This window comes from Salvelinus fontinalis, chromosome 2 (assembly GCF_029448725.1).
Source record: "Salvelinus fontinalis isolate EN_2023a chromosome 2, ASM2944872v1, whole genome shotgun sequence".
Lineage (NCBI taxonomy): Eukaryota > Metazoa > Chordata > Actinopteri > Salmoniformes > Salmonidae > Salvelinus > Salvelinus fontinalis.
In genome coordinates, this window is record NC_074666.1 from 1,544,886 (window position 1) to 1,563,992 (window position 19,107).

At 43.7% G+C, this 19,107-nt stretch overlaps 1 protein-coding gene across 4 annotated transcripts in view; it reads right to left on the reverse strand.

The window, feature by feature from the left end:
• Window positions 1-19,107, reverse strand: part of LOC129869604 (ephrin type-A receptor 5) — a 194,964-nt gene that overhangs the window by 136,278 nt on the left and 39,579 nt on the right. For all 4 annotated transcript variants that reach the window (XM_055944183.1, XM_055944164.1, XM_055944155.1 and 1 more), the window contains exon 3: window positions 10,145-10,808. In XM_055944183.1, the coding sequence (XP_055800158.1) occupies window positions 10,145-10,808 (664 nt within the window). The remainder of the gene's footprint in view (window positions 1-10,144; window positions 10,809-19,107) is intronic.

Below are 19,107 nucleotides of genomic sequence, written 5' to 3' on the forward strand. Positions count from 1 at the left end.
TGGTGTAACTGAGTCAGGTTTGTAGGCCTCCTTGCTCGCACACGCTTTTTCCGTTCTGCCCACACATTTTCTATGGGATTGAGGTCAGGGCTTTGTGATGGCCACTCCAATACCTTGACTTTGTTGTTCTTAAACCATTTTGCCACAACTTTGGAAGTATGCTTGACGTCATTGTCCATTTGGAAACCTGGTCAAGAACTACAGGAAACGTATGATCTCTGTAATTGCAAACAAAGGTTTCTGTACCAAATATTAAGTTGTGCTTTTCTGATGTATCAAATACTTATGTCATGCAATAAAATGCAAATGAATTACTTAAAGATCATACAATGTGATTTTCTGGAATTTAGTTTTAGATTCCGTCTCTTACAGTTGAAGTGTACCTATGATAACAATTACAGACCTCTACATGCTTTGTAAGTAGGAAAACCTGCAAAATCGGCAGTGTATCAAATACTAGTAGTAGTAGTAGTAGTAGTAGTAATAGTAGTAGTAATAGTAGTAGTAATAGTAGTAGTAATAGTAGTAGTAGTAGTAGTAGTAGTAGTAGTAGTAGTAGTAGCAGTTGCAGTAGTAGTATCAGTAGTAGCATTAGTTGTAGCAGTATTAGTTGCAGCAGTAATAGTAGTAGCAGAAGCAGAAGCAGAAGAAGTAGTAGTAGTAGTAGTAGTAGTAGTAGTAGTAGAAGTAGAAGCAGCAGCAGTAGTAGTAGTTGCAGTAGTAGTAGCAGCATTACCAGTAGTAGTAGCATAAGTAATATCAGTAAAAGTAGCAGTAGCATCAGTAGTAGTATTATTAGCAGTAGTAGTATTATTAGTAGTAGCAGTAGTAGAATTAGAAGTAGTAGCGGTTTTCGTTGCAGTAGCAGCAGTAATATTAATAGCATTAGCAGTGGTAGTAGTAGCATTGGTAGTAGCAGCAGTTGTAGTATTAGCAGTATAATTAGTAGTGGTAGTAGTAGCAGCAGCAGTAGTAGCAGCAGCAGTAGCAGTAATTGCAGTATTTGTTGCAGTAGCAGCAGTAATATTAATAGCAGTAGCAGTGGTAGTAGTAGCATTGGTAGTAGCAGCAGTTGTAGTAGTACAGGTAGCATCAGCAGTAGTAGTACTAGTAGCAGCAGCCGTAGTAGTACTAGTAGCAGCAGTAGTAGCAGTAGTACTATTAGCAGAAGTAGTACCAGTGGCAGTAGTAGTCGTAGTAGTAGTAGTAGTAGTAGTAGTAGTAGTAGCAGCACTAGTAGTACCAGTGGCAGTAGCTGTAGTAGTAGTAGCAGTAGTAGTAATAGCAATAGTAGTTGTAGTAGTAATAGCATTAGTAGTAGTAGTAGTAGCAGCATTACCAGTAGTAGTAGCATAAGTAATATCAGTAAAAGTAGCAGTAGCAGCAGTAGTAGTATTATTAGCAGTAGTAGTATTATTAGTAGTAGCAGTAGTAGAATTAGAAGTAGTAGCGGTTTTCGTTGCAGTAGCAGCAGTAATATTAATAGCATTAGCAGTGGTAGTAGTAGCATTGGTAGTAGCAGCAGTTGTAGTATTAGCAGTATAATTAGTAGTGGTAGTAGTAGCAGCAGCAGTAGTAGCAGCAGCAGTAGCAGTAATTGCAGTATTTGTTGCAGTAGCAGCAGTAATATTAATAGCAGTAGCAGTGGTAGTAGTAGCATTGGCAGTAGCAGCAGTTGTAGTAGTACAGGTAGCATCAGCAGTAGTAGTACTAGTAGCAGCAGCCGTAGTAGTACTAGTAGCAGCAGTAGTAGCAGTAGTACTATTAGCAGAAGTAGTACCAGTAGCAGTAGTAGTCGTAGTAGTAGTAGTAGTAGTAGTAGTAGTAGTAGCAGTAGTAGTACCAGTGGCAGTAGCTGTAGTAGTAGTAGCAGTAGTAGTAATAGCAATAGTAGTTGTAGTAGTAATAGCATTAGTAGTAGTAGTAGTAGCAGTATCAGCAGTAGCAGCAGCAGTATTAGTAGCAGTAGTAGTAGCAGCAGAAGTAGTAACAGTATTAGTTACAGTAGCAGCAGTAGTAGTACGTAGTACTAGTAGCAGTAGTAATAGCATTAGTAGTAGTAGTATCAGCAGTAGTAGTAGTAGTAGCAGTTGTAGCAGTAGTAGTAGTAGGAGGAGTAGTAGTAGTAGTAGTAGTAGTAGTAGTAGTAGTAGGAGGAGCAGTAGTAGCAGTAGTAGTAGTAGTAGTAATAGTAGTAGTAGCAGTAGTAGCAGAAGTAGTAATAGTAGCAGAAGTAGTAGTAGTAGTAGTAGAAGCAGTAGTAGTAGTAGTAGTAGCAGTAGTACTAGTAGCAGCAGTAGCATCAGTAGTAGTAGTAGTAGTAGTAGTAGTAGTAGTAGTAGCAGTATTAGTTGCAGCAGCAGCAGTAATAGTAGTAGTAGTAGCAGTGGGGGTAAATGGGGGTGAATTGTGGGGGTCTGTCTCTATCATCTCACGCTGGATGAGCAGCCAATGGCATCCAATAGGCGTCTAGGGACCTGGATACCAAGGACAATGATGAACGGCCCTCAGGATGTCTATTTCACTACATCCGAACAGTCGCTCGGAACATTGAGCCTAAAATGATGAGAGTTTGATATCAAATAAAGTGGAATAATAGTCCTTAAACCCTACAGATTAAATACATGAATAATCATTATTTACAGTGGCAAGGAAAAATATGTGAACCCTTTGGAAATACCTGGATTTCTGCATAAACTGGTTATAAAATGTGATCTGATCTTCATCTAGGTCACAACAATAGACAAACACAGTCTGCTTAAACTAATAATGCACAAACAATTACACGTTTTCATGTCTTTATTGAACACCCCGTGTAAACATCCACAGTGCAGGGTGGAAAAAGTATGTGAACCCTTGGATTTAATAACTGGTTGACCCTCCTTTGGCAGCAATAACCTCAAACAAACGTTTTCTGTAGTCGGGAATCAGACCTGCACAACCTTCAGGGGGAATTTCGGACCTTCTTTTCCTTCCTTCCTCTCCTTCCTTCCTTCCTTTCGGATATTCCTCTTTACAAAACGGTTTCAGTTCAGCAATATTCTTGGGATGTCTGGTGTGAACCGGTCTCTTTGAGGTTATGCCACAGCATCTCAAATCGGGTTGAGGTCAGGACTCTGACTGGACCACTCCGGAAGGTGTATTTTCTTCTGTTGAAGCCATTCTGTTGTTGATTTACTTCTATGTTTTTGGTCATTGTCCTGTTTGCATCACCCAACTTCTGTTGAGCTTCAATTGGCGGACAGATAGCCTAACATTATCCTGCAAAACGTCTTGATAAACTTGGGAATTCATTGTTTCATCAATGATAGCAAGCTGTCCAGGCCCTGATGCAGCAAAGCAGCCCCAAACCATGATGCTCCTTCCACCATACTTTACAGTTGGGATGAGGTTTGGGATGAGGTTTTGATGTTGTTGTGCTTTTTTCACAACACAGTGTTGTGTGTTCCTTCCAAACAACTCAACTGTAGTTTCATCTGTCCACAGAATATTTTGCCAGTAGCGCTGTGGAACATCCAGGTGCACTTTTGCTAACTTCAGATGTGCAGCAATGTTTTTTTCGGACAGCAGTGGCTTCTTCCGTGGTGTCCTCCCATGAACACCATTCTTGCTTAGTGTCTTAAGTATCGTAGACTCATCAACAGAGATGTTAGCGTGTTCCAGAGATTTCTGTAAGTCTTTACTTGACACTCTAGGATTCTTCTTAACCTCATTGAGCATTCTGCGCTGTGCTCTTGCAGTCGTCTTTGCAGGACGGCCACTCCTAGGGAGAGTAGCAACAGTGCTGAACTTTCTCCATTTATAGACAATTTGTCTTTTCGTGGACTGATGAACATCAAGGCTTTTAGAGATACTTTTGTAACCCTTTTCAGGTTCATGCAAGTCAACAATTCTTAATCTTATGTCTTCGGAGATCTCTCTTATTCGAGGCATGGTTCACATCAGGCAATGCTTCTTGTGAATAGCAAACTCAAATGTTGTGAGTGTTTTTTATAGGGCAAGGCAGCTCTAACCAACATCTCCAATCTCGTCTCTTTGATTGGACTCCAGGTAAACTGACTCCCGACTCCAATTAGCTTTTGGAAAAGTCATTAGCCTAGGGGGTTCACATACTTTTCCCAACCTCTACACTGTGAATGTTTAAATGATGTATTCAATATGAACAAGAAAAATACAATAATTTGTGTGTTATTAGTTTAAGCACAATGTGTTTTGTTTGTTGTTGTGACTTACATGAAGATCAGATCAAATTTTATGACCAATTTATGCAGAAATCCAGGTATTTCCAAAGGGTTCACATACTATTATTGATAATAATATTATAATATGAATATATAATATTACCCTATTATTAAATACTATGAACGCCTTTTAAATAGGCCTGCTATGAATGTGTTTGACCGAAAAGGTCAGGATACAGTCTAGTACATTAACACCTGCCCCTACCCAACTAACAAGCTAACCGGGGACAAACAGATACTTTTTCAAATGTAACATTTTCTCAAAGAGACGGACACAGACGAGAGGTCTTTTGTGGTAACCATGGAAACGCGAGTAAAGCTGTTGGCTCTGAAAGAGAGAGGGGCGACAACAAGACAGTTTGGCTCCACATCAGACAACACCAGATATCAGACACAACACATCACCACATCAGACACAACACATCACCACATCAGACACAACACATCACCACATCAGACACAACACATCACCACATCAGACACAACACATCACCACATCAGACACAACACATCACCACATCAGACACAACACATCACCACATCAGACACAACACATCACCACATCAGACAACACCAGATATCAGACACAACACAGCTCCACATCAGACACAACACATCACCACATCAGACACAACACATCACCACATCAGACACAACACATCACCACATCAGACACAACACATCACCACATCAGACACAACACATCACCACATCAGACACAACACATCACCACATCAGACACAACACATCACCACATCAGACAACACCAGATATCAGACACAACACAGCTCCACATCAGACACAACACATCACCACATCAGACACAACACATCACCACATCAGACACAACACATCACCACATCAGACACAACACATCACCACATCAGACACAACACATCACCACATCAGACACAACACATCACCACATCAGACACAACACATCACCACATCAGACACAACACATCACCACATCAGACACAACACATCACCACATCAGACACAACACATCACCACATCAGACACAACACATCACCACATCAGACACAACACATCACCACATCAGACACAACACATCACCACATCAGACACAACACATCACCACATCAGACACAACACATCACCACATCAGACACAACACATCACCACATCAGACACAACAAATCACCACATCAGACACAACACATCACCACATCAGACAACACCAGATATCAGACACAACACAGCTCCACATCAGACACAACACAGCACTAGAGGTCAACCAATTAACCGGCATGGCTGATTAATTAGGGCCTATTTCAAGTTTTCATAACAAATCGGTAATCGGCATTTTTGGACACCGATCATTGCAATCCATGAGGAGACTGCATGGCAGGCTGAACACCTGTTACGCGAGTGCAGCAAGGAGCCAAGGTAAGTTGCTAGCTAGCATTAAACTTATCTTATAAAAAGCAATCGATCTTAACATAATCACTGTGTCACGACTTCCTCTGAAGTCAGTCCCTCTCCTTGTTCAGGCGGCGTTCGGCGGTCGACGTCACCGGTCTTCTAGCCATCGCCGATCCACCTTTCATTTTCCATTTGTTTTGTCTTGTCTTCCCACACACCAGGTTTCAATTCCATCAATTACATGTTGTGTATTTAACCCTCTGTTCCCCCCATGTCCTTGTCCGGTATTGTTTATTGTAAGTGCTTGTGCACGTTATGTCTGTTGTGCGTCGGGTTATGTACCCATTTATCGATTGTACCGTTTTCCGGTGGTTTTTATTATTAAACTGCGTAATTGGAAGCACAGTTTTTGCTCTCCTGCGTCTGACTTCTCTGCCGCTAGTACGCACCCCTTACACACTAGTTAACTACACATGGTTGATGATATTACTAGTTTAACTAGCATGTCCTGCGTTGCATATAATCAATGCGGTGCCTATTAATTTATCATTGAATCACAGCCTACTTCGCCGAACGGTGATGATTTAACAAGCGCATTCGTGGAAAAAGCACTATTGTTGCACCAATGTACTGAATAAAAATCAATTCCTTTCTTAAAATCAATACACAATTATATATTTTTAAACCTGCATACTTAGTTAAAAGAAATTCATTTTAGCAGGCAATATTAACTAGGGAAATTGTGTCACTTCTCTTGCGTTCAGTGCAAGCAGAGTCAGGGTATATGCAGCAGTTTGGGCCGCTTGGCTCGTTGCGAACTATGTGAAGACCATTTCTTCCTAACAAAGACCGTAATTAATTTGCCAGAATTTTACATAATTATGACATAACATTGAAGGTTGTGCGATGTAACAGTAATATTTAATCTTAGGGTTGCTACCCGTTAAACAAATTACGTAAAGATTCCGTATTTCACTGAAAGAATTAACGTTTTGTTTTAGAAATGATAGTTTCCGGATTTGACCATATTAATGACCAACGGCTCGTATTTCTGTGTGTTTATTATATTGTTATTAAGTCTATGATTTGTTATTTGATAGAGCAGTCTGATTGAGCGGTGGTAGGCAGCAGCAGGCTCGTAAGCATTCATTCAAACAGCACTTTCCTGCGTTTGCCAGCAGCTCTTCGAAATGCTTGAAGCACAGCGCTGTTTATGACTTCATGCCTATCAACTCCCGAGATTAGGCTGGCAATACTAAAGTGCCTATAAGAACATCCAATAGTCAAAGATATATGAAATACAAATGGTATAGAGAGAAATAGTCCTATAATTCCTATAATTACTACAACTTAAAACTTCTCAACGGGAAATATTGAAGACTCATGTTAAAAGGAACCACCAGCTTTCATATGTTCTCATGTTCTGAGCAAGGAACTTAAAAGTTAGCAGTCACACCTGTGACTGCTTTATGCCTCTCTCTAATGTCAATATGCCTTGTCTACTGCTGTCTCGGCTAGTCCTAATTGTTTTATTTCACTGTAGAGCCCTCAGTCCTGCTCACCTTGCCTTAGATAGCTCTTTTATCCCACCCCCACACATGCGGAGACCTCATCTGGCTGAACTGGTCCCACCAGAAATGAAACCTCTCATCGTCACTCAATGCCTAGGTTTACCTCCACTGTACTCACATCTTACCATACCATTGTCTGCTCCTTATGCATTGAATCTATTCTACCACACCCAGAAAAATGCTCCTTATTTGCTCCTTATCTGCCTCATTGATTTTCTGTTCCGAACGCACTAGACGACCAGTTCTTACAGGCTTTGGCCGTACCCTTATCCTACTCCTCCTCTGTTCTTCTGGTGATGTAGAGGTTAACCCAGGCCCTGTAGACCCCAGTACCACACTTATTCCCTAGGCGCTCTCATTTGTTGACTTCTGTAACCGTAAAAGCCTTGGTTTCATGCATGTTAACAGCAGAAGCATTCTCCCAAAGTTTGTTTTATTCACTGCTTTAGCACACTCCGCCAACCCTGATCTCCTTGCCGTGTCTGAATCCTGAATCTGAATCTGAAATGTCCGTCCCCAACTACAACATTTTCCGCCAAGATAGAACTGCCAAAGGGGGCGGAGTTGCAATTTACTGCAGAGACAGCCTGCAGAGTTCTGTCATGCTATCCAGGTCTTTACCCAAAGAACTTGAATTTCTACTTTTAAAAATCCACCTCTCTAAAAACAAGTCTCTCACCGTTGCCGCTTGCTACAGACCCCCCTCAGCCACCAGTTGTGCCCTGAACTCCATATGAGAATTGATTGCCCCCCATTTATCTTCAGAGTTCATACTGATAGGTGACCTAAACTGGGATATGCTTAACACCCCGGCCGTCTTACAATATAAGCTAGATGCCCTCAATCTCACACAAATGATCAATGAACCCACCAGGTACAACCCCAAATCCGTAAACACAGGCACCCTCATAGATATCATCTTGACCAACTTGCCCTCTAAATACACCTCTGCTGTCTTCAACCAGGATCTCAGCGATCACTGCCTCATTGCCTGCGTCTGTAATGGGTCTGCGGTCAAACAACCACCCCTCATCACTGTCAAACGCTCCCTAAAACACTTCAGCGAACAGGCCTTTCTAATCGACTTGGCCCGGGTATCCTGGAAGAATATTGACCTCATCCCGTCAGTAGAGGATGCCTGGTTATCCTTTAAAAGTGCTTTCCACACCATCTTAAATAAGCATGCCCCATTTAAAAAATGTAGAACTAAGAACAGAGACAGCCCTTGGTTCACTCCAGACTTGACTGCCCTTGACCAGTACAACATCATCCTGGTTTGAGTTGCACTGTGCAGACTGGTGAGAGTTGTCCGGTAGCTGATAACCGCTAGCAGTGGCTAGCTGACTATTAGCTAGTAGCTAGTTAGCTGGCTAGCTTCTGTTGAGGGTTCCGGTTGTAAAGTAAAGAAAATAGCAGATCCATACCACATTGGGTGAGGCGGGTTGAAGGAGAGTATGTTAAAGTTGAGGTTAAGAAAAATATTTTTAAAATATATGTAAAGAAAAAAATATATATATATACGGGACAAGAAGAGGACAAAGACGTCTGACTGCTACGCCATCTTGCAGTTTTCTACGGCTGGCCATGATTTACACCTGGCTACCACTACCCCGGGCCGACAGCTCTGCACTCCCCGCAGCAACTTTCCCATGCCCCCACCCCGCTTCTCCTTCACCCAAATTCAGATAGCTGATGTTCTGAAAGAGCTGCAAAATCTGGACCCTTACATATCAGCTGGGCTAGACAATCTGGACCCTCTCTTTCTAAAATGATCCGCTGTAATTGTTGCTATTACCAGCCTGTTAAACTTCTCTCTCGTATCGTCTGAGATACCTAAAGATTGGAAAGCTGCCGCAGTCATCCCCCTCTTCAAAGAGGGTGACACTCTAGACCCAAACTGTTACAGACCTATATCCATCCTGCCCTGCCTTTCTAAAGTCTTCGAGAGCCAAAATAATAAACAGATCACTGACCATCGAATCCCACCGATCACTGATCGAATCCCACCGTACCTTCTCCGCTATGCAATCTGGTCCTAAACGATATCTGGTTCTAAACAATATCATAACCGCCATCGATAAAAGACAGTACTGTGCAGCCGTCTTCATCAACCTGGCCAAGGCTTTCGACTCTGTCAATCTCCGCATTCTTATCGGCAGACTCAACAGCCTTGGTTTCTCAAATGACTGCTTCGCCTGGTGCACCAACTACTTCTCAGATAGAGTTCAGTGTGTCAAATCGGAGGGCCTGTTGTCCGGACCTCTGGCAGTCTCTATGGGGGTGCCACAGGGTTCAAACTCTCGGGCCGACTCTTTTCTCTGTATATATCAATGATGTCGCTCTTGCTGCGGGTGATTCTCTGATCCACCTCTATGCAGACGACACCATTCTGTATACTTCTAGCCCTTCTTTGGACACTGTGTTAACTTCTTTGATATAGGCATTTTCACTTTTGGATGAATTGCGTGCTCATAGTGAACTGCCTCATACTCTGTCCCAGATGCTAATATATGCATATTATTATTGGATTTGGATAGAAAACACTCTGAAGTTTCTAAAACTGTTTGAATGATGTCTGTGAGTATAACAGAACTCATATGTCAGGCAAAAACCCAAGAAAAAATCCTAACAGGAAGTGAGAATTCTGAGACTGGTCAATGTTCAACTCATCGCCTATTCAATTCCCTGTAATATATGGATCTGTTTGCACTTCCTACGCCTTCCACTAGATGTCAACAGTCTGTAGAACGTGGAATGAAGCCTCTAGTGTGATGTTGGGCCGGATGGGAGGTGTTTCAGTCATTGGTCTGGCAGAATGAGAATTCCTCTTTTCAAACATCGCATGGAACATATTTTGGACCTCAATGTTATACTTGCTGGCCAGGGCCTGAGATCTTTAAGTTCCGTCCCTGCTTGTGTGTATAAACAATTTGATTCAGTACATACCTTGACAACTGTCATTCACTTCCTCAAACCCCGCCTGGCACACACACTTCCCGATGGGCACTAGCCACTCCCCCTCTGCGCTGCAGTGCATCCTGGGTAGGTCCTCCGCCACCGAGTTGTTAACACATTCTCCTGCCACCTCCAGCAGCTGGGAGGAGTCCGACCCTGTAATAGTGTCCTGGAACTGAGCTAGGTTCCTCACTATGAAGGGACACTTCTTATAGAACACCCTGACAGAGACCAACGCTATACAGGCTCCCAGGTCCTGAAACGCCAGGTAGAACCCCTTCTTCATCAACGGTCCCAGATCCCTAACCTCTGTATTCAGCTTCATCACTCTGTCACCCAGGTCTAACTCCGTAAAGCTCTCGTCAGCAGCGATGGTGTCTACCTTAGAGTACTGGCTCTCCCTGAGGTTCCTCCCCTCCTCATCGTTAGACTCATAGTAGTACATGTTGAAGGTCTCCTTGCAGGTACCCACGCCACCCGGAAGGCTGTTACAGTCCCTCAGGGTGAACTGTAGCTCCACGAACACCCTCTGAGCCCCTTCGTTGAGGATGAGGTTGGTCTGGAGCCAGTTGTTCTGGTTGTGTTCCATCACTTTACACACCTGGTACGTGTGGATCGGAGCATAGTTCTCATCCACCTCACCTATCTCCTCCCACTGTAGAGAAGGGAAATAGAGAGATGGAAAGATGTCAAACATTGTTTCATGTTCAGTTACAGCTGACTGGTTTATGTTGTAATAGACTACTGCTAAGTAGTTATCATCTACCTCACCTGTCTCCTCTAACTATAGGTTACTAGAATTGACCAGAACCTATTGCCTATAGGTTACTAGAATTGACCAGAACCTATTGCCTATAGGTTACTAGAATTGACCAGAACCTATTGCCTATAGGTTACTAGAATTGACCAGAACCTATTGCCTATAGGTTACTAGAATTGACCAGAACCTATTGCCTATAGGTTACTAGAATTGACCAGAACCTATTGCCTATAGGTTACTAGAATTGACCAGAACCTATTGCCTATAGGTTACTAGAATTGACCAGAACCTATTGCCTATAGGTTACTAGAATTGACCAGAACCTATTGCCTATAGGTTACTAGAATTGACCAGAACCTATTGCCTATAGGTTACTAGAATTGACCAGAACCTATTGCCTATAGGTTACTAGAATTGACCAGAACCTATTGCCTATAGGTTACTAGAATTGACCAGAACCCGTGGAATAATAGTGTAGCTAGTGAGGATGGTAGAAAATGTAGGGTTGTGTGTTTGGGTTGTGTTTGATTGTGTGTAAGTTGTGTGTGGGTTGTGTTTGATTGTGTGTAAGTTGTGTGTGGGTTGTGTGTGTGGGTTGTGTGTGTGGGTTGTGTGTGTGGGTTGTGTGTGTGCGTTGTGTATTGGTTGTGTATGGGTTGTGTATGGGTTGTGTATGGGTTGTGTGTGGTTGTGCACCAGGTATTGAAACCATTTTTTACAAGCTGCTAATTAATTGGTCACAGTTTAACTGCACTTCAACAGACAAAGTAAAAGCATAAAGACATTTCAAATACAACATTAATAATTCACTCCTCAGTAATCAGCTTCCATTAAGTTATAAATTACATCTCATTCCAGCTAGTAGCCAGCCCCATCTGAGAGACCAGGGTTCTATTGGTCTGACTGGGCTTTGAGACTCATTCAGCCAGCCCCATCTGAGAAACCAGGGTCCTATTGGTCTGACTGGGCTTTGAGACTCCTTCAGCCTGCCCCATCTGAGAGACCAGGGTCCTAGTGGTCTGACTGGGCTTTGAGACTCATTCAGCCAGCCCCATCTGAGAGACCAGGGTTCTATTGGTCTGACTGGGCTTTGAGACTCATTCAGCCAGCCCCATCTGAGAGACCAGGGTCCTAGTGGTCTGACTGGGCTTTGAGACTCATTCAGCCAGCCCCATCTGAGAGACCAGGGTTCTATTGGTCTGACTGGGCTTTGAGACTCATTCAGCCAGCCCCATCTGAGAGACCAGGGTCCTAGTGGTCTGACTGGGCTTTGGGACTCATTCAGCCAGCCCCATCTGAGAAACCAGGGTCCTAGTGGTCTGACTGACTGACTGTAATGATGATATTTCCCTCTAATACCCAGGAGGCTTCAGACAGATGGGAGGTGTATTATAATGACACACACACACACACACACACACACACACACACACACACACACACACACACACACACACACACACACACACACACACACACACACACACACACACACACACACACACACACACAGATGTGTTTCTAATGTCTCTGGGCTAAAGGCTGGGACGGCTATAAACATCTGTCTGCTCCCCCCGCCATCCCCCCATCCCCCCATCCAATTGAATCCTTTCATCAGCCAGCTAATAGTGTCCTTTCATGACTCCATCATGTGGTCGCCAAATACATGCCTGTGATCTGGTGGAACTGAATAATGTCTCCATAATCAGCTGTCTCTGATGTGGGGCTTTCAAACATACATCATCAGCTGTGTGATGTAGAGAAGAGGTCCATTAGGACGGTATGAAAAGTATAGAACGATCTAGGACAAAGCTACAACTGTGAAATAGGACAACGTAAATACGTATCAAATCATCAAAGTTTATTTGTCACATGCGCCGAATATAACAGGTGTAGACCTTACAGTGAAATGCTTACTTTACAAGCCCTTTAAACCAACAATGCAGTTTTAAGAAAAATACAAATACAAAAAGAAGAAGTAAGAGATAAGAATAACAAATAATTAAAGAGTAGCAGTAAATAACAATAGTCTATGCATAGTGTGAAGCTGCAGGTCGTAAGTGCATTGGGAGCCCACGAGTCACCAGAACAGGAGCCCACGAGTCACCAGAACAGGCGCCCACGAGTCACCAGAACAGGAGCCCACGAGTCACCAGAACAGGAGCCCACGAGTCACCAGAACAGGAGCCCACGAGTCACCAGAACAGGAGCCCACGAGTCACCAGAACAGGAGCCCACGAGTCACCAGAACAGGAGCCCACGAGTCACCAGGACAGGAGCCCACGAGTCACCAGAACAGGAGCCCACGAGTCACCAGAACAGGAGACCACGAGTCACCAGAACAGGAGCCCACGAGTCACCAGAACAGGAGCCCACGAGTCACAAGAACAGGAGCCCACGAGTCACCAGAACAGGAGCCCACGAGTCACCAGGACAGGAGCCCACGAGTCACCAGAACAGGAGCCCACGAGTCACCAGGACAGGAGCCCACGAGTCACCAGGACAGGAGCCCACGAGTCACCAGGACAGGAGCCCACGAGTCACCAGAACAGGAGCCCACGAGTCACCAGGACAGGAGCCCACGAGTCACCAGGACAGGAGCCCACGAGTCACCAGAACAGGAGCCCACGAGTCACCAGAACAGGAGCCCACGAGTCACCAGAACAGGAGCCCACGAGTCACCAGGACAGGAGCCCACGAGTCACCAGGACAGGAGCCCACGAGTCACCAGAACAGGAGCCCACGAGTCACAAGAACAGGAGCCCACGAGTCACCAGAACAGGAGCCCACGAGTCACCAGGACAGGAGCCCACGAGTCACCAGAACAGGAGCCCACGAGTCACCAGGACAGGAGCCCACGAGTCACCAGGACAGGAGCCCACGAGTCACCAGGACAGGAGCCCACGAGTCACCAGAACAGGAGCCCACGAGTCACCAGAACAGGAGCCCACGAGTCACCAGGACAGGAGCCCACGAGTCACAAGAACAGGAGCCCACGAGTCACCAGAACAGGAGCCCACGAGTCACCAGAACAGGAGCCCACGAGTCACCAGGACAGGAGCCCACGAGTCACCAGAACAGGAGCCCACGAGTCACCAGGACAGCTTCAAAGCACCTTGGCATAAATTCTACAAGTTTCTAGAACTCTATTGGAGGGATGTGACATCATTCTTTCCAAGATACATTTCATAATTCGGTGTTTTGTTGATGGTGGTGAAAAACGCTGTCTCGGCCGCCGCTCCAGAATCTCCCAATTTGGTTAAGATGTTGGGCCTAATGTATTAACTGTGCGAATTTACTAAATTAGGTCTTACTAAATTTTGCCGTACGTGGAGATTGTAGGATTTGCCCCCTCCATTCTCCTTCTATGGTAACTGAAACACCCTCCATTCACCTTCTATGGTAACAACACCCTCCATTCTCCTTCTATGGTAACAACACCCTCCATTCTCCTTCTATGGTAACTAAAACACCCTCCATTCTCCTTCTATGGTAACAACACCCTCCATTCTCCTTCTATGGTAACTAAAACACCCTCCATTCTCCTTCTATGGTAACTAAAACACCCTCCATTCACCTTCTATGGTAACTAAAACACCCTCCATTCTCCTTCTATGGTAACTGAAACACCCTCCATTCTCCTTCTATGGTAACTAAAACACCCTCCATTCTCCTTCTATGGTAACTAAAACACCCTCCATTCTCCTTCTATGGTAACAACACCCTCCATTCTCCTTCTATGGTAACTAAAACACCCTCCATTCTCCTTCTATGGTAACTAAAACACCCTCCATTCTCCTTCTATGGTAACAACACCCTCCATTCACCTTCTATGGTAACAACACCCTCCATTCACCTTCTATGGTAACAACACCCTCCATTCTCCTTCTATGGTAACAACACCCTCCATTCTCCTTCTATGGTAACTAAAACACCCTCCATTCACCTTCTATGGTAACAACACCCTCCATTCTCCTTCTATGGTAACTAAAACACCCTCCATTCTCCTTCTATGGTAACTAAAACACCCTCCATTCTCCTTCTATGGTAACAACACCCTCCATTCTCCTTCTATGGTAACTAAAACACCCTCCATTCTCCTTCTATGGTAACTAAAACACCCTCCATTCACCTTCTATGGTAACAACACCCTCCATTCTCCTTCTATGGTAACTAAAACACCCTCCATTCTCCTTCTATGGTAACTGAAACACCCTCCATTCTCCTTCTATGGTAACAACACCCTCCATTCTCCTTCTATGGTAACAACACCCTCCATTCTCCTTCTATGGTAACTAAAACACCCTCCATTCTCCTTCTATGGTAACAACACCCTCCATTCTCGTTCTATGGTAACTGAAACACCCTCCATTCTCCTTCTATGGTAACTAAAACACCCTCCATTCTCCTTCTATGGTAACTAAAACACCCTCCATTCACCTTCTATGGTAACTAAAACACCCTCCATTCTCCTTCTATGGTAACAACACCCTCCATTCTCCTTCTATGGTAACAACACCCTCCATTCTCCTTCTATGGTAACAACACCCTCCATTCTCCTTCTATGGTAACTAAAACACCCTCCATTCTCCTTCTATGGTAACTAAAACACCCTCCATTCTCCTTCTATGGTAACTAAAACACCCTCCATTCTCCTTCTATGGTAACAACACCCTCCATTCACCTTCTATGGTAACAACACCCTCCATTCTCCTTCTATGGTAACTAAAACACCCTCCATTCTCCTTCTATGGTAACTGAAACACCCTCCATTCTCCTTCTATGGTAACTAAAACACCCTCCATTCTCCTTCTATGGTAACAACACCCTCCATTCTCCTTCTATGGTAACTAAAACACCCTCCATTCTCCTTCTATGGTAACTGAAACACCCTCCATTCTCCTTCTATGGTAACTAAAACACCCTCCATTCTCCTTCTATGGTAACTAAAACACCCTCCATTCTCCTTCTATGGTAACAACACCCTCCATTCTCCTTCTATGGTAACAACACCCTCTATTCTCCTTCTATGGTAACTAAAACACCCTCCATTCTCCTTCTATGGTAACAACACCCTCCATTCTCCTTCTATGGTAACTAAAACACCCTCCATTCTCCTTCTATGGTAACAACACCCTCCATTCTCCTTCTATGGTAACTAAAACACCCTCCATTCACCTTCTATGGTAACAACACCCTCCATTCTCCTTCTATGGTAACAACACCCTCCATTCTCCTTCTATGGTAACAACACCCTCCATTCTCCTTCTATGGTAACTAAAACACCCTCCATTCACCTTCTATGGTAACAACACCCTCCATTCTCCTTCTATGGTAACAACACCCTCCATTCTCCTTCTATGGTAACAACACCCTCCATTCTCCTTCTATGGTAACAACACCCTCCATTCACCTTCTATGGTAACAACACCCTCCATTCTCCTTCTATGGTAACTAAAACACCCTCCATTCTCCTTCTATGGTAACTAAAACACCCTCCATTCTCCTTCTATGGTAACTGAAACACCCTCCATTCACCTTCTATGGTAACAACACCCTCCATTCACCTTCTATGGTAACAACACCCTCCATTCTCCTTCTATGGTAACAACACCCTCCATTCTCCTTCTATGGTAACTAAAACACCCTCCATTCTCCTTCTATGGTAACAACACCCTCCATTCTCCTTCTATGGTAACTACACCCTCCATTCTCCTTCTATGGTAACAACACCCTCCATTCTCCTTCTATGGTAACTAAAACACCCTCCATTCTCCTTCTATGGTAACTAAAACACCCTCCATTCTCCTTCTATGGTAACTAAAACACCCTCCATTCTCCTTCTATGGTAACTGAAACACCCTCCATTCTCCTTCTATGGTAACTAAAACACCCTCCATTCTCCTTCTATGGTAACTAAAACACCCTCCATTCTCCTTCTATGGTAACTAAAACACCCTCCATTCACCTTATATGGTAACTGAAACACCCTCCATTCTCCTTCTATGGTAACTGAAACACCCTCCATTCTCCTTCTATGGTAACTAAAACACCCTCCATTCTCCTTATATGGTAACTAAAACACCCTCCATTCTCCTTCTATGGTAACTAAAACACCCTCCATTCTCCTTCTATGGTAACTAAAACCCCTCCATTCACCTTCTATGGTAACAACACCCTCCATTCTCCTTCTATGGTAACTAAAACACCCTCCATTCTCCTTCTATGGTAACAACACCCTCCATTCTCCTTCTATGGTAACTAAAACACCCTCCATTCTCCTTCTATGGTAACAACACCCTCCATTCTCCTTCTATGGTAACTAAAACACCGTCCATTCTCCTTCTATGGTAACTAAAACACCCTCCATTCTCCTTCTATGGTAACTAAAACACCCTCCATTCTCCTTCTATGGTAACTAAAACACCCTCCATTCTCCTTCTATGGTAACTAAAACACCCTCCATTCTCCTTCTATGGTAACTGAAACACCCTCCATTCTCCTTCTATGGTAACAACACCCTCCATTCTCCTTCTATGGTAACAACACCCTCCATTCTCCTTCTATGGTAACAACACCCTCCATTCTCCTTCTATGGTAACTAAAACACCCTCCATTCTCCTTCTATGGTAACTAAAACACCCTCCATTCTCCTTCTATGGTAACAACACCCTCCATTCTCGTTCTATGGTAACTAAAACACCCTCCATTCTCCTTCTATGGTAACAACACCCTCCATTCTCCTTCTATGGTAACTAAAACACCCTCCATTCTCCTTCTATGGTAACTAAAACACCCTCCATTCTCCTTCTATGGTAACTAAAACACCCTCCATTCTCCTTCTATGGTAACTAAAACACCCTCCATTCTCCTTCTATGGTAACTAAAACCCCTCCATTCACCTTCTATGGTAACAACACCCTCCATTCTCCTTCTATGGTAACAACACCCTCCATTCTCCTTCTATGGTAACTAAAACACCCTCCATTCTCCTTCTATGGTAACAACACCCTCCATTCTCCTTCTATGGTAACTAAAACACCCTCCATTCTCCTTCTATGGTAACAACACCCTCCATTCTCCTTCTATGGTAACTAAAACACCGTCCATTCTCCTTCTATGGTAACTAAAACACCCTCCATTCTCCTTCTATGGTAACTAAAACACCCTCCATTCTCCTTCTATGGTAACTAAAACACCCTCCATTCTCCTTCTATGGTAACTAAAACACCCTCCATTCTCCTTCTATGGTAACTAAAACCCCTCCATTCACCTTCTATGGTAACAACACCCTCCATTCTCCTTCTATGGTAACAACACCCTCCATTCTCCTTCTATGGTAACTAAAACACCCTCCATTCTCCTTCTATGGTAACAACACCCTCCATTCTCCTTCTATGGTAACTAAAACACCCTCCATTCTCCTTCTATGGTAACAACACCCTCCATTCTCCTTCTATGGTAACTAAAACACCGTCCATTCTCCTTCTATGGTAACTAAAACACCCTCCATTCTCCTTCTATGGTAACTAAAACACCCTCCATTCTCCTTCTATGGTAACTAAAACACCCTCCATTCTCCTTCTATGGTAACTAAAACACCCTCCATTCTCCTTCTATGGTAACTGAAACACCCTCCATTCTCCTTCTATGGTAACAACACCCTCCATTCTCCTTCTATGGTAACAACACCCTCCATTCTCCTTCTATGGTAACAACACCCTCCATTCTCCTTCTATGGTAACTGAAACACCCTCCATTCACCTTCTATGGTAACTAAAACACCCTCCATTCTCCTTCTATGGTAACTAAAACACCCTCCATTCTCCTTCTATGGTAACTGAAACACCCTCCATTCTCCTTCTATGGTAACAACACCCTCCATTCTCCTTCTATGGTAACTAAAACACCCTCCATTCTCCTTCTATGGTAACAACACCCTCCATTCTCCTTCTATGGTAACAACACCCTCCATTCTCCTTCTATGGTAACTAAAACACCCTCCATTCACCTTCTATGGTAACTAAAACACCCTCCATTCACCTTCTATGGTAACTAAAACACCCTCCATTCTCCTTCTATGGTAACTAAAACACCCTCCATTCTCCTTCTATGGTAACTAAAACACCCTCCATTCACCTTCTATGGTAACAACACCCTCCATTCTCCTTCTATGGTAACTAAAACACCCTCC